The sequence below is a fragment of the Pimephales promelas genome, chromosome 11 (genome assembly GCF_988280905.1).
Source record: "Pimephales promelas chromosome 11, fPimPro1.hap1.1, whole genome shotgun sequence".
In the NCBI taxonomy this organism is placed as follows: Eukaryota; Metazoa; Chordata; class Actinopteri; order Cypriniformes; family Leuciscidae; genus Pimephales; species Pimephales promelas.
The window spans coordinates 1,349,239-1,364,697 of NC_142779.1; the positions used below are offsets into that span (position 1 = coordinate 1,349,239).

General features: G+C 37.0%; 1 protein-coding gene across 1 annotated transcript in view; it reads right to left on the reverse strand.

The window, feature by feature from the left end:
- Positions 1–15,459, reverse strand: part of dntt (deoxynucleotidyltransferase, terminal) — a 131,452-nt gene that overhangs the window by 112,286 nt on the left and 3,707 nt on the right. Inside the window, exon 3 of the mRNA XM_089116714.1 lies at positions 7,841–8,015. Within this exon, the coding sequence (XP_088972840.1) occupies positions 7,841–8,015 (175 nt within the window). The remainder of the gene's footprint in view (positions 1–7,840; positions 8,016–15,459) is intronic.

Sequence of the window (15,459 nt, forward strand, 5' to 3'; positions counted from 1 at the left end):
CCTTGTTATGCTGCCGTGTTAGTGTGGGGCTATTTTGAGCCTTGTTAGTGGTAATAACAAGCGATTTTTATTTGTCATTACTCTATGCCCCATATACTAGCATTATAGGCTAAACTGTTTTTAGAGATAAAACTATTTACATTCGGCAATCATGAAAACAAATCTCAGATAACGGTTGACTAGGTAACAATGTGTAATTAGACCAAAGGTTCATTTTGCGCCGGAGTTCTCCTTTAATACGCATGTGCATGACGTCATCATCTTCCGAGATTCACGTTTTTGTTGTTTACACAGAGACCGCTTTCAAAAACTTCAGAGGTTTGTGTTTTTAGGCCATCGTCATGTAAACTAAAAACAGCCATACAAAGTTTTACGTTTTTAGTTTAAAAAAAACAGCCTCTTAATATCATTTCAGTTTAGCTTAGTGGCTGTTTTCGTTTATAGTTCTGGTTCAAGAGATAGAATATGTATATAAATAGACTGTTAAATATAACAGGGATAATAATGCTTTTGTCTGAGGATAGACTTTCCCTGAACATGACGAAACAATGTAATGAAATGAATGCAGGTGAGGGAAGCGTCTGCTGCGGGTTAATGACCAACACTTGAACAGGTGAGCTGTGTCCGCTCAGGTTAATGAGATCACAGCCTGAACACTGGCGGGTTCGGGTTCACATCCCTCCTGATTGGGCCTCGCCGCCTTCTCCAAGTGCATGACTGATAGCGAAACAGATGTCTCTGAAGACACACACACACACACACATTTCACTCTTCCATGATCACCCCATCCGTCTAGACGGCAGCAAGAGGTGTATTTATCTGCGTTTCCTACAATCATTACAAGTCAGTGGGTGTAATAGCTGTAGCTTCTCTTCAGGAGAGAAAGAGTACAGACTGAAACACGCCATTTTCAGACAAATTTTTCTGAATCGGTGCATTTTAGCATTTCTGCATCTCACACACACATTGTGGATCATTGTTAAATGAATAGTTCGCACTCCAGTGTATCATTTTATCCCTTAAAAATCATCTTTAATCATCAAAAATTCCATTAAATGTTTTTCCTTGAAATGTATCTTGAATGTAACTCGACACCCTTGCCTCATTTAGTATGCGCGGTTATATGAATATGCAAATGAGCCCCGCCCACACTCACTCAGAGATGCACTGGTTGACGATCACACGTTGATCTGATTGGTTACAAGGTGGTTTGTGACGTCAGAAACACCAGCGTGTTTTTGAGACTGTCTTTGGTTCACTGCAGTTTTAAGCAGAAAATACTCTGCAATGCTGTCCACTTATGAACTTATTAAAAACACCACATAGACACATAAACAACATTAAAGGCTGGATTTTCACCACAGGGGGGATTTAATTAAAACTAAAATGCTATAATATGCCTGTAGTTCAAACAGTATATCATGACAGTTTGATTCCCAAGGAATGCATGAACTGACTAAGCGTACAGCTTAAATGCAATTAAAGTTGCTTTGGATAAAAGCATCAGTCAAATGCAGAAATGTAAACGATAATAACAACACTGGTTCACACCAAAAATCAGTCTGTGCAAACCAGTTACTGTTGTAAGTGGTGTTTGCCAAAACAAGTATTTGCTTGTCGTGCTGAAGGAAAAACCCTTGCAACTGGCTAGAAAAACCTAGCAACACCTTAGCAACACCCAGCGTAAAAATAAAATTACATTTTTGAATTATTATTATTATTATTTTATATATATATATTTATATAATTATTTATGCCAGGATGGGAATGGGTGGGTAGAAATTTTGAAAAAGCAAAACCTGTAATAGTGTTATGTCACTGAATACTGTCAATGTACCTTGTTCTGATAAAAATAATAATAAAAAAATTAATAAAATGACATAGTAATGCACCAGCAACCACCCACTACCTCAACCAATCAACGAGTGGATCTCTATGAGAAAACATTTAAATATGTCATTTTGCTGATCAGAGATGAGTTTTAAGGGACAAAATTATAGCCGGAAACAAAATTATTATTATTTATTTATTTTTATTTATTATTTTTTTTATTCCTCTTACTTTTCTCTCATTTTTTATTGTATTTGTGTTATTGGTCGTTTTGATTTGTTGTTTATTCTGTTGTAAAGCACTTTGGTTCACCTATCGGTTGATGTATAAAGTACATTTACAAGTACAAAATTATTGAGGGGGACATTAAAGCATATGCTAAATGCATAAATGTAAATGTAATTAGAAACACTAGTTCACACCAAAAATGAAAAATGTTCTCACACACTTGTCAAAGACTCCAAAAGAAATGGAAATTGATGGTGATTTATTCTGCAAAAGACTAAAAACTACCATGAAAGTGTGAAAGATGTCGCTATATTCTCCAAATCTGATTGCTTGCATGAGAGAAAAACCCAAGTTTAAGTCATTCACTGTCAATGACATCAAACCTGTGGTGATCCATCTAACGGCACCATTATATTCTTCTCACAAAGCACCACATCTCTTCATCAGACACGGGATATATATATATATATATATATATATATAGAGCATTTCAAAAGATGTAAACAACACTGGTCCAGAAGCACTTCCTGTTTCAGTTTGTAACTGTTTTCTTTATTTCACATATAAAGAATACATCTTAAAGATGTTTGTTTAACTTTTTGATTCAGTTTTATATGTTCTGTTGGTTGTATTTTATCCCAGCTTTTATGTAGTGTTAAAAAACTGAAACAGGAAGTGCTTCTGGACCAGTGTTGTTTACATCTTGTGAAATGGTCTATACACACACACTCTTAAAAGAAATGGTTCCATCCCCCGCTTCATATATGGAACTGCAAAATTCTATATAGAACCATTTTTTTTTTGGTAACAGTTTCTATTGGCCAAGTATGGAACCCCAGGGTTCTATATAGCAGTGTTTCCCAACCCTGTTCCTCGCGGCACACCAACACTGCGTGTTTTCTTTGTCTCCCTAATCAAACACACCCGATTCAACCCATTAGCTCATTAACCCACCTGATTATGAGCTGATGGGTTGAGTCAGGTGTGTTTGATAAGGGAGACAAAGAAAACACGCAGTGTTGGTGTGCCGCGAGGAACAGGGTTGGGAAACACTGCTATATAGAACCCAGAGGAACCCTTTTTAAAGAGTGTATAGAACCTTTTAGGGGTTCCAAATACGTAGCGCTGATAGAACCTTTTAAGGTTCTATATAGAACCTTTTCTTCTAAGAGTATATATATATATATCTATATATGAAGAGTTCAGATGCAAAAGCCTCCAAGTGCCATTTGAAATTTTCTTCTAGAATGATAATTTTTATCAAGCTTGTATATTTAAGTTCAGTGATTTCACTTAAATTGCAATGAAGATTACCTATTAATTGTTATTTAAGTGAAATTACTGAACTTAAATATACAAGTTTGATAAAAAAAAATCATCATTAAAGAAGAAAATTTCAAATGGCATTTAGAGGCTTTTGCATCTGAACTCTTCATATATATATATATATAGGCCCTAAATACTTTTTTGTCATGGCCACCATGTGGAAAAGAGCTGCATGAAGATTTTGAACACAAATTTGAAATTTCTTCACAGAAATACTAGTCTGGAATGACATGACAGAAGTCTCACTATTGTTGCAGATCAATTATTGTCTTCTGCATCATTACCCGGCTATTATATCCATATCAATCAAAGCAGCTCGATGCTAAACGCCTCAATCAATGCCGGTTAAAAGCAAACAAGAGATTTTCTAGTCGGCAGACCCAAACCAGCTATAAGAGGCGAACTCAAGTTTACAGTCATCCGTCCTCCTCCGCTTCTTTTCGGGCACGGTTAGCGGCTACGCAAGATGGACAACCTCTGCTCGTCTGCGTCCCCGCTGAGGAGGAGAAGAGAGATTAATGGAGGTCCTCCAACAGGCAGCATATTTCTTTATGTGGGGCGCATATGTTGTGGAAGCGCCCACGGCGTTGTCCAGGGGTGGAGAATCAGTCTTCAGCGTCAGTTAGCGGTGCGCTACGAGGCCCGGCGTCGCGCTGATGCCTCTATTTGGCGCTGTATTAAACATCACTCTGAGGCGTCGGACGCTGGCCTTTCGGTTTTATGAAATGTGCTTTTGCAGCCAACACAACATGTGAAATGCAATGTCCTTTTTGTATTATTTCCCAAAGTGGCTGTGAAGTTGCTTTCTATAGGAATGTAATTTAGGCACATTCAAGCTCCAAGAACTCGGGTGAAAATGCTTTTTGGAGATAAAAAATGCTTTTTTGGAGATAAAAGAACAATTTGGAGGTAAAAATGAGTCATGAATGTTCTGAAACGCTCTAGTACAAGAAGCTGTTACACATTTTATTTGATCTATTTCCCTGCTCTTAATAAAGACATGGTTATATTTCTCAGTTTAAATGTACAGTGTCAGAAATGCTTTCGGGCTCACAGCGCCACCCAGTGCTCCAGGACAGAATCACCCCCAAAATAATGCTAAAAACAACTAATCTGAACATGTTGCATGGTCCTAAACTGTAAATGAAGATTTAAGCAACATTACAGTTACAAAATAAAGTTACAGACCTCATATTTCATTATTATTAAAAAGGCGACAAGTTACACCAAAAATGATACTAATCCTATGAAATAAGTATGTATATCACTTATCCAGTATATATATCTTGTTTTAAAAGACATTTAGACATTTCTATTGGACAAATTTTCAAGAATACTGACTTTAAAAAGTCATTGACTAATGAACTTGCACATGGTTTGTCTTAAAGCGTATTAAAAGCTTGATTTTCACCACAGGGGGACTTTAAGGGTATAGGGACTATTAGACACAGAACTTGTTTTGTGGTTTTGTCCTCCAGGTGGGCGTGTCTATAAGGACGTGATGTCATAAGGAGGCCAATCAGAAAAGCTTTCGGCATGCGACTCATATTGCAAGGATGGAGGAATGGAAGGAAAGCTTATTTGTATATTATAATGTTGTTAAAGTTTGGTTATTTAAGAAATTAATAAATAATAAAGTCAAAGCAAGATGCCCTGTTGAGTGTTGATATATGTGTGCTGTATGCAAACTAAAGGTAAAGCATAAATTAAAATGATTGTGACAGATGTGAAGTGGGACAAGAATGTCAGCTCACTGCAAAAAAAAAAAAAAATGCTTTTCTTAAGTTGTATTTTTGTCTTATTCAAGTCCAAATATCTAAAAATTCTTAAATAAAGATAATTTACTAGATGAGTGAATTGCAATAAGTTTTTATGCCTTATTTAATTAAAATTAAGTGAGTTTTTGCTTAAAAATGCTAAATTAGTCAATAGGGTGAGAAAAATGATCTTAATTCAAACAGAAAACCGAGTATTTTTCTCACCCCATTGGCAGATAATTTAGCTTGTTTTCAGCAAAAACTCACTTATTTTGCATTTACTGCCCCAGAAAACAAGATATAATACCGTATTGCATTTTACTACTTAAACGTGCATTGTGTAATATTTAGGAGGATCTGTTGACAGAAATGCAAAATCATGTTTTTAGTTGTGTATAAACACCTTACATAATGAACCGTTATGTTTTTATTAGCTTAGAATGAGCCGGGTCTCCTTACATCGACATGTTTCTACGGTGGCCCTGAATGGACAAACGCGTTTCGTCATTAAGTTGTTCTTCGTGCAAAGAAGCTGCTAATGTCAACGAATAAAACACTGACACAATGATGAACAAGTTATTCGCAAAAACATATCATTTTACTGAATAATTAAGTAAACCTACTTACTTAATTTATCTTTGTAAAGAAAGTTCTGGCTAATCTCTGTTGTCTTAGATGATAACATCACTTCCTGTCAGCCACTGTAACTTCTGTTGGGTGCAATTCGCAACCTCACCACTAGATGCCGCTACAAATCGCACATTTTTAAGTAAATGCATCTTGATATAAATAATTTTTTGATATTTGGACTGGAAACAAGACAAAAATACGAATCTTTTTGAGTCAATTCGTTCGTTTCATTCGTTGAATGAACCAATTGACTCTGAAAAAGATTCGGTCATTTTGATGAACAAGTTCGAACAGGAGAGTCACAAACGTGCATCACAGACCAAGGCGTCACCACTAGATACCACTAAAAATCACACATTTTTAAGTAAATGCATCTTGATTTAAATAATTGTTTGATATTTGGACTGGAAACAAGACAAAAATACTCAAAAATACGAATCTTTTTGAGTCAATTCGTTCATTTCATTCGTTGAATGAACCAAATAACTCTGAAAAAGATTCGTTCATTTTGATGAACAAGTTCGAACAGGAGAGTCACAAACGTGTGTCGCAGAGCAAGGCGAGCATTTGAGCTTATAACCTTAAACTTTATTATTTATTTATTAAATGAGCGATCGTTTTGCTTGATAAAAGACCTCACCACTAGATGCCGCTAAAAATCACACACCTTTAAGTAAATGCGTCTTGTTTCAAATATTTTTTTGATATTTGGACTAGAAACTAGACAAAAATACTCAAAAATACGAACCTTTTTGAGTCAATTCGTTCGTTTCGTTCGTTGAATGAACCAAATGACTCTGAAAAAGATTCGTTCATTTTGATGAACAAGTTCGTACAGGAGAGTCACAAAAACGTGCGTCACAGATCAAAGCGAGCATTTGAGCTTATAAACTTAACCTTTATTATTTATTTATTAAATGAGCGAGCGTTTCGCTTGATAAGACCTCACCACTAGATGCCGCTAAAAATCACACACCTTTAAGTAAATGCGTCTTGTTTCAAATATTTTTTTGATATTTGGACTGGAAACGAGACAAAAATACTCAAAAATACGAACCTTTTTGAGTCAATTCGTTCGTTTCGTTCGTTGAATGAACCAAATGACTCTGAAAAAGATTCGTTCATTTTGATGAACAAGTTCGTACAGGAGAGTCACAAAAACGTGCGTCACAGATCAAAGCGAGCATTTGAGCTTATAAACTTAACCTTTATTATTTATTTATTAAATGAGCGAGCGTTTCGCTTGATAAGACCTCACCACTAGATGCCGCTAAAAATCACACACCTTTAAGTAAATGCGTCTTGTTTCAAATATTTTTTTTATATTTGGACTAGAAACTAGACAAAAATACTCAAAAATACGAATCTTTTTGAGTCAATTTGTTCGTTTCGTTCGTTGAATGAACCAAATGACTCTGAAAAAGATTCATTCATTTTGATGAACAAGTTCGTACAGGAGAGTCACAAAAACGTGCGTCACAGAGCAAGGCGAGCATTTGAGCTTATAACCTTAAACTTTATTATTTATTTATTAAATGAGCGAGCGTTTCGCTTGATAAGACCTCACCACTAGATGCCGCTAAAAATCACACACCTTTAAGTAAATGCATCTTGATTTAAATAATTTTTTGATATTTGGACTGGAAACAAGACAAAAATACTCAAAAATGAGTCAATTCGTTCGTTTCGTTCGTTGAATGAACCAAATGACTCTGAAAAAGATTCATTCATTTTGATGAACAAGTTCGTACAGGAGAGTCACAAACGTGCGTCACAGAGCAAGGCGAGCATTTGAGCTTATAAACTTAAACTTTATTATTTATTTATTAAATGAGCGAGCGTTTCGCTTGATAAGACCTCACCACTAGATGCCGCTAAAAATCAATCAAATCACCTTTAAGTAAATGAGTCTCGTTTCAAATATTTTTTTGATATTTGGACTGGAAACGAGACAAAAATACTAAGTATTTTTTGCAGTGTTGCTCGATCGGCTTCCGGGTCGTCGGATGGAGGACGGATGAGCGAAGGATATTGAGAAACACCACATGTGTTCTCTGAAGTGCACTTACTTGTATGTAATGTCTCAGTTCCACCGGCACAGGCCGTCCCGCGCTCATGCTCTCAGTAAACCAGCTGACATCCAGCACGTGTGTGTGTGGAGTCTCCCCAAACCCCTGCTCCTCCAACCAGTGCCAGAGATCCTGCGCTGCGTTTCCCTCAGACACGACGTGAGTCACGTTACCACTGAAAACAGAAGATACACACCATTAGACACACGTAACGAGTTCTAGAAGAAACCTCAGATTGTGTGGCTGTTTGCAAAGCACCTTAATTCACTTTCACATCTACTCTGCGATTGATTGATTCTCTCACACACACCCACATGCGTTTTTAATTTCTCTAGTGGTTGTCTGAGATCAGATTATAGTGTGTGAAATCAAATCAGGTGGACTTTCACACCGGGATCTGCATTAGGATGTGTGTATGTGACGTTTCTGATCAGAAGCACGGCTATAATAACACACACACACGGCTCAGTCAGTCCGAGCTTTCAGCACTTTGGTAAATTACTGTGTCTGTCAAAGCAGTCGCTAAACGAAATTACCCACATCGGGCATCGCTTGCAGTCGGCTCACGTCACGGGGAAGGAGGACGGCAGAACACACGGATGTTTGAGATTAACCACCGACGAGAGTTTCAGGGAAAATCGACCCGTGACGTGACCTGAGAAATAAGTTCCTCACTGTTCATCATCAACCGGAAAATATACGGCTTGTTTGATGCACACAAAAAAAAACCTCAATCTTTTATTATTGATTGACTCTTGAATTATATGATCTATAGATTTTTACATAGCGTTAACTCAATAAAATTAGTCAAGTGGGTAACACTTTACTTGAAGGGGTGTGACATGACGCCTTCATAATCATGACAGGACACATGGAGGCATTTTTATGGCAACTGTCATTTCACTAGTTCACACTTCGAGGGAGAAATTTTAATGCATATTAGGCGTGCTGTCCGGGGGAAAGGGCTTCGAGCTCGGAATTAGCCCGAACCCTAGTACTACTTGGGACAGCACTCGTAAAATTATGTAAAATTAACCCGCCAAAAAAGTGAAGGGCACGCGAAGGTATTTATAAGGTTTCAACAAGTTTAAAGGGTACAGATCATGCTTTTAAATCATTAATTTTTACATATAAATCATACCGTTGTGGTCTATATAAAGCATAACTGCAATGCTTGGGTCTGAATTCCTCATTATTATAGCTCCACAAGCCCCTTTTCGGATGTGCGTCTGTGAGCGACCCGTTTCAAAGCGGCCCCTTTAAATAAAAAGGAGATGCGTCACACCCCGCCCGCTCTCCAGGTCGATGAGTTCACGGTCTGTTCAACTCCCCCGTTCGGCCATTATTGTAGTTTGATAAGAGATATACGATTATATAGACGAATCCGGCGAAACTACCGGAAGTAAGCGGGCGCCATTACTGAGCTGTTGCTGGGTAGCGTTGCGCCATTGCCTTCTATTGTTTTAGTTGCAACTTGCGTCCACTGGAATAAACAGCTCGCGATTTACGACTGTCACTAACGTTACAACGTTAGCCCTTGTATAATGTCGAGTGGGTAAACAGTTTCCGTTATAAATTGTTTTAATGGTGGCAGTAAAATTTAAATTTTGAAGAGAAAACATTGTGAATACCCCGGGTCGACTGCCCCTGTCTGGTGCCGTACGGTTTACACAGATTTCCTGGGCGAGTACAAGACGTGGACATTCGCGTATAATAACAATTATTTAATGACACAAGTAAAAAAATATAATAAATGTGTGATATAGTGATCAGCAAAATCTCCTCTCTTGTTATTTTTTCTATTCAATTTACATGCTATGGTCATTAAATGGCTTTCCTGAGCTGAATGTAACGTTATGTGACATAATTGTTCTCCTGCTGTTATATTGACCTCTTTCCATGGTTTAAAAACAGTAGTTGGTCGATATTATGTATACTTTCCAGCTGTAACGTTACCTTACCCATGCCCGTTGCAATGTAAAAATGAGATAAATAATGGACACAAATGAAAAACATGAAATTGTTTATTTGATTTCATTTATTTATTTATTTATTTATTGTTGCCAAATGGACAGATCTTTTTTTAGTTTCCTCGGTAGCAAACGTTAGCCTAGCTAGCTTGCCAAGCTATTTTTATAAATAATCTGTAAGATCGTTTGTACCTTCATCTGTGACTGGAGGCCAATGTCTAACATCATCAACCCAACAAGTCTGCCTGGCTGTAGCTGTCATCAAGGGTGCGTTATCACCTTATCTCCGAGGTTTGTTTACATACCGGTGCATATGTCTATGCCGGTGTAACAGCTCAGTAATGGCGTCGCCACAAGATGGCAGCCTACACAAGTACGCTCGTCGGATTCGTCTATACGATACCTTCAAAGAACATTTTTATTCACACGTTAATAAAATGTCAACAAGAGAAGACTTGTCCATCAAGCCTTACATATTCGAGCCGGAGCGAGCGAGTCGATAAAGACGACGACGAACCTGCAGAACAACCTCTTCTTCATATGGATGTAACTTATTGGTATGCTATGCGAGTTAACTGTTTTGTGTTATTAGTGAAAGTCGACTATTTCTTTTGTTAAAACAAGCACACTGACAAGATAAATCAAATGACTACGGTTTAACCTTACCACAAAAAAATCTGTATTGATAATATGATACGTTTAGAAAAGCAGCTAACGTTAAATGACAATAACAATAACACTGCAGACGTGTAACGTTAACAGTTACTTCAAAACAAAAACAAAGAAAGACAAAGGTACTGCTAAACCATGACCACCATGTGTTTTAAGAAAGTAAAGTACTTTATTTTTATTAACGATATTTACAGCTTATCGAAATGCCCTGTTCGTCGTCTCCAAAGATAGAAGGAATTTACCTCTCATTCAGACGAAGTCAATCGGCAAACCCTTCTTTATACTAGAGGTTGTTGAGGTGGGAATCCTTGAAGTGCTTCAGGTCACTAACGTACATCCAAAAACCGAACATTTTGACTTGCCCTCTCGTAACTTCGGCATCATTGAGCTGAGCTCGGACTACAAAATCGGAGCGAGAAATAATAATGGCGGATTGCTCGAAGTGTTGGGCCGGTAGTCAATGTCCTTATTTGGCAGTTCCGCTGCAAATACGGTGACGTGATAGTTAAAAAAAAAAAATTAGAAAACAGAAAAATCTGAACAGGTTGAAAAATATGACCAAAACAGAATATAAAGATATAAACGAAGCACCTGAAGAGAATAATTTCATCTTTTCTGTACTTATAAACACTCCAAATATACAACAAAATGCATTTAAGGGCTAAAAAAGTGGATTTGCATGATATGTCCCCTTTACGTTTACATTATCTCATCTGGACTGGGCTTGCTTTGTTTTCTAATACCAAAAACCATACTCTTTTTTTTCATTCCTTCAAAGGGGTTTTACGAGAATATCTTGTGCAACCTCTGAGCAAGAACATTTTCCTCTTACATCAAACTCCACTGCAATCAAATCACAGCTTGATTTATTAAACAGCTTCAGTGAAATCAATATAAAATAAGATGTGCATTATAAATGTTTTAACAGTTCGTCTCCAGTCTTTCTCGTGCGCCTCGTGCTCTGCGTTCTGTGTAATACCCGGGGAATCTTTACAGGGCATTGTATTATCAGACTCATGCTGATATCAAACCCTCAGTGGCTTATAAACCGTCAGTTTTCAGCTCGTCACGATGCGTTTCCTGTGGTTGGTTGCAGACGCGCGAGCTCAAGCTGTGTTTCTGGGAATGATGCCATCGCTCAGCTGGGAACGGCGCGATGCGCTACGGGAAACTGCTGGTGCTGTTATGCCCATCTACACCAACAACTCCCACTGGTGCTCCTCCACCTGCACAAACTGGCACCAACAGCCGTGCATCACGTCTGACCGAGCAGACATCAGGAGAAGAACAACACACTCGCATTTACGCATTTTAACTCAGAACAACACTGGTCAAAAGTGCGAAATAATTCAGAATTTTTAAACATTTTGAAAGCTCTTCTGCTCACCAAGGCTGCATTTATTTGATCAAAAATACTGTAAGATTTTGAAATATTATTATAATTTAAAATAGCCGTTTTTTATGTGAATAGCCTACATTTATTCCTGCGATCAAAGCTGAATGTTCAGCATCATCATTACTCCAGTCTTCAGTGTCACATGATCCTTCACAAATCACTCTAATATGATGATCAAGAAACATTTAAAATTATGATCAATGTTGAATACATTTATTTTTCAGGATTCTTCATTTAATAGAAAGTTCAAATGAACAGCATAGAATATTTTGTAACATTATAAATGTCTTTGTCACTTTTGATCAATTTAATGCGCTCAAACTTTTGCCTGATAGTGTAAGTTAGTGTATACTTGTAATTTCATTTTTTTTTTTTTTTACTCGGAGTGACTGATTAATTATGTTAAATCAACAGTTACTGAGGTTTTAATTTATAGTTTCTGTGCTATTATTACAACATCATTTTCTACAGAACCCTCTGTCCTGAAAAGCATGGAGACACCAGCTGCACTACTCATTATCCCTGCGATTTGCATCAAATTAAAATATTATACATTGAAAAATAGAACTGTTTGCCAGAGAGATGTATGTCACTCACTGTCTTTAGGGAAATCTCTCTACTGGGATCTGAGTTTGTTTGTTAAATCGCACTCGAAGAAAAACACAGAAAGTGCCGATAACTGTTTTCGCAATCGGTTCATTGTCTTGGTCGGTAACGTTACATTTGTCTCGTCATGGTAAGACGCTTTTCATGCAAGATTTGTCACTTTTGAATTTGCACGACACTAACGTGTCTGGAATTAATGCATTGCTCGAGATACTTTGCAAATTATTTTTTATCTTGCATTGCAACGAATACTAGTTGGAACGACATTAGCGTCATCTAACTTTGAATTCCACACAACCTTTTCCAAGCATATTTGGATGGGGTTTCTTTACACAACTACTTTTACAGCATCCAAGAATCCCAAGTTTAGTATATATGTGAGGAATGAACTGTTGGTTTAACGCTTAAAGAGATACTCCACCGGTTTTTCATAATAAACTATGTTATGAATTGATACACACCTCTGCTCTGTCCTCTCAGTGCGTGCGCTCAATCGCTCTGGCGCGCGAGACACTTTGATCGCACTTAGCCCAGTTCATTCAACATGGGCCAAGCAGAGAAGCGAACAAACACAAACACCTCCACTTCCAGCTGCAGACCCGCAGCACCACCAGTTTCAGAACCCCAGCGCCAGAACCGGAAGTGACAACCCGATCTCACGACCAAGTCGTACGAATTCGACGAGTGATTAAAAAGTGGCTAATTCGTAACAATTCATACGACCTCACTCGTACGAATTAATACGATTTTGCTAAATCGTACATATTTTACGAATTGGCCCATTCGTATGAATTCATACGAATGACCTAACCCTCACCCCGCCCCTAAACCTAACATCACGTGGGTTTAGACAAATCGTACGAATTAGTACGAGTGAGGTCGTACGAATTATACGAATTAGACACTTTTTAATCATGCGTCGAATTCGTACGAATTGGTCGTGAGATAGTGTTGGAAAGTGAAGGAAAGATGTAAACAACACTGGTCCAGAAGCACTTCCTGTTTCAGTTTTTTAACTCTACATAAAAGCTGGGATAAAATGCAACCAACAGAACATTTAAAACTGAATCAAAAGTTAAACAAACATGTTTAAGATGTTTTCTTTACATGTGAAATAAAGAAAACAGTTACAAACTGAAACAGGAAGTGCTTCTGGACCAGTGTTGTTTACATCTTGTGAAATGGTCTATTGCATTATAATTATTTTAGCAAGCATGTAAGGACAAACCGGGCCTTGAGTTCCTCATTTGATACATTGTAAGTTAAATTTAAACAAAATTGTTGTGATAAAACAGGCCTAGCTTGGGTTGAATTGGTCCTTTTGTATAGACTTTTAACAAAATAATGCCGAATTTTCTCTTTTTTTAGATTTTGACATTATTTTACACGAAAAATGCATGCTGCACATGTTCTTGTGAAATAAAGTATATTTTATAAAAAAAAATACCCATGCTTTTTTTTTGCTTTTTTTTTATTAAACAATCAAAATCATCTTACAAATACATCTTTAATATCAAAACAATTTAAGATTTTTGTAAACACAATAAAGAAATAAATAAATAAATAGAACATAAAATATCACAGAGGTTATCAGATTGTGTATAATTTTGAAAACCTCCAATGATTGTCTTGTTTTATATCTTTCAAAGCTTTATTATACAAAGTTAACTCCTTCATAAAAACCAAAAAACAAAGGTCATATCTTCCTAAATCTACACGTATGTATAAACTGCTTAGCTAAAATTATTAAACTGTTATACATTAAAATTATTATTTTTAAAGTATTATTTTTTTCACCATCATGATCAGGAAGTAACTCGTAATACAATGAAACGAATAACTGAAACTGTATACAATTATTTTACACAAAATCAATGTTTTAAAATGCTTATTGTACAGTAATGTATAGCATCATTCATAACATACGTAGAGAGTAGGACGTTTCTTGTTCAATAAAAGCTGTTTCATGTGTAAAATACCCTCCAAATTACGTTAGGTGGCGTTATTAGGTTTCAAATCTAAGCTCCGCCCCTCAATTACGTTCCTGGCGCTGGTGTTGGTTAGAATCTAACGCCGCCCCTCACTTCCGGTTCTGGCGCTGGGGTTCTGAAACTGGTGCTGCGGGTCTGCAGCTGGATACTATAGACTTCGACTCGGCGCGGTAATATCATCACTCTTGAAAAGTCCTCTCCCTCTCCGGAGTGATGATATTACTGCGCCGAGTCCATAGATATGCGCCGAGTCGAAGTGCTCCCAATCACTTGCTGTGGTATTCCGCCATGCATTATAGTTATCCACTTTACACGCTTAGAAAAGTGCAACGATTTAAGACGATGAATAAGGGCCTTAACTAGCAAAACCATCGCTAATTTAATAAATAAATAACAAAGTTTAAGTTTTATAAGCTCAAATGGTCGCCGTTCGTGACTCTCCTGTTCGAACTCGGACATCAAAATGAATGAATCTTTTTTTTTTGGAGTCATTTCATTCATTTCGTTCGTTGAATGAACCAAATGACTCGAAAAAAGATTTCGTACGAAAGAGATAAAAAACGTAAAGTTTATTTATTTTTGAAAAGACGGATGGTTTCGCTTGATAAGACCCTTATTCATCGTCTGGAGTCGTTTAAAGCCCTTTGAACAGTTTGCACTGAAACTGTCTTTGGACCTTTGAACCGTTTGGACCCCATTGAAGTCCATTATATGGAGAAAATCCTGGAATGTTTTCATCAAAAACGACTGAAGAAAGAAAGACATGGACATCTTGGATGACATGGGGGCGAGTAAATTTTCAGCAAAAGTTTTTTTTAAAGTGAACTACTCCTTTAAACTGTAAAATAATGTTGAATATAGTGTATAATAATGTAATGTGGGAATATTTGTGTGTCCTGATAATGCCAATGTCTGATGTTACAAGTACATTATTTTGAATATCTAGTCAGTGAAAGAGTGCAAGCATATTCATCTAAAATAATT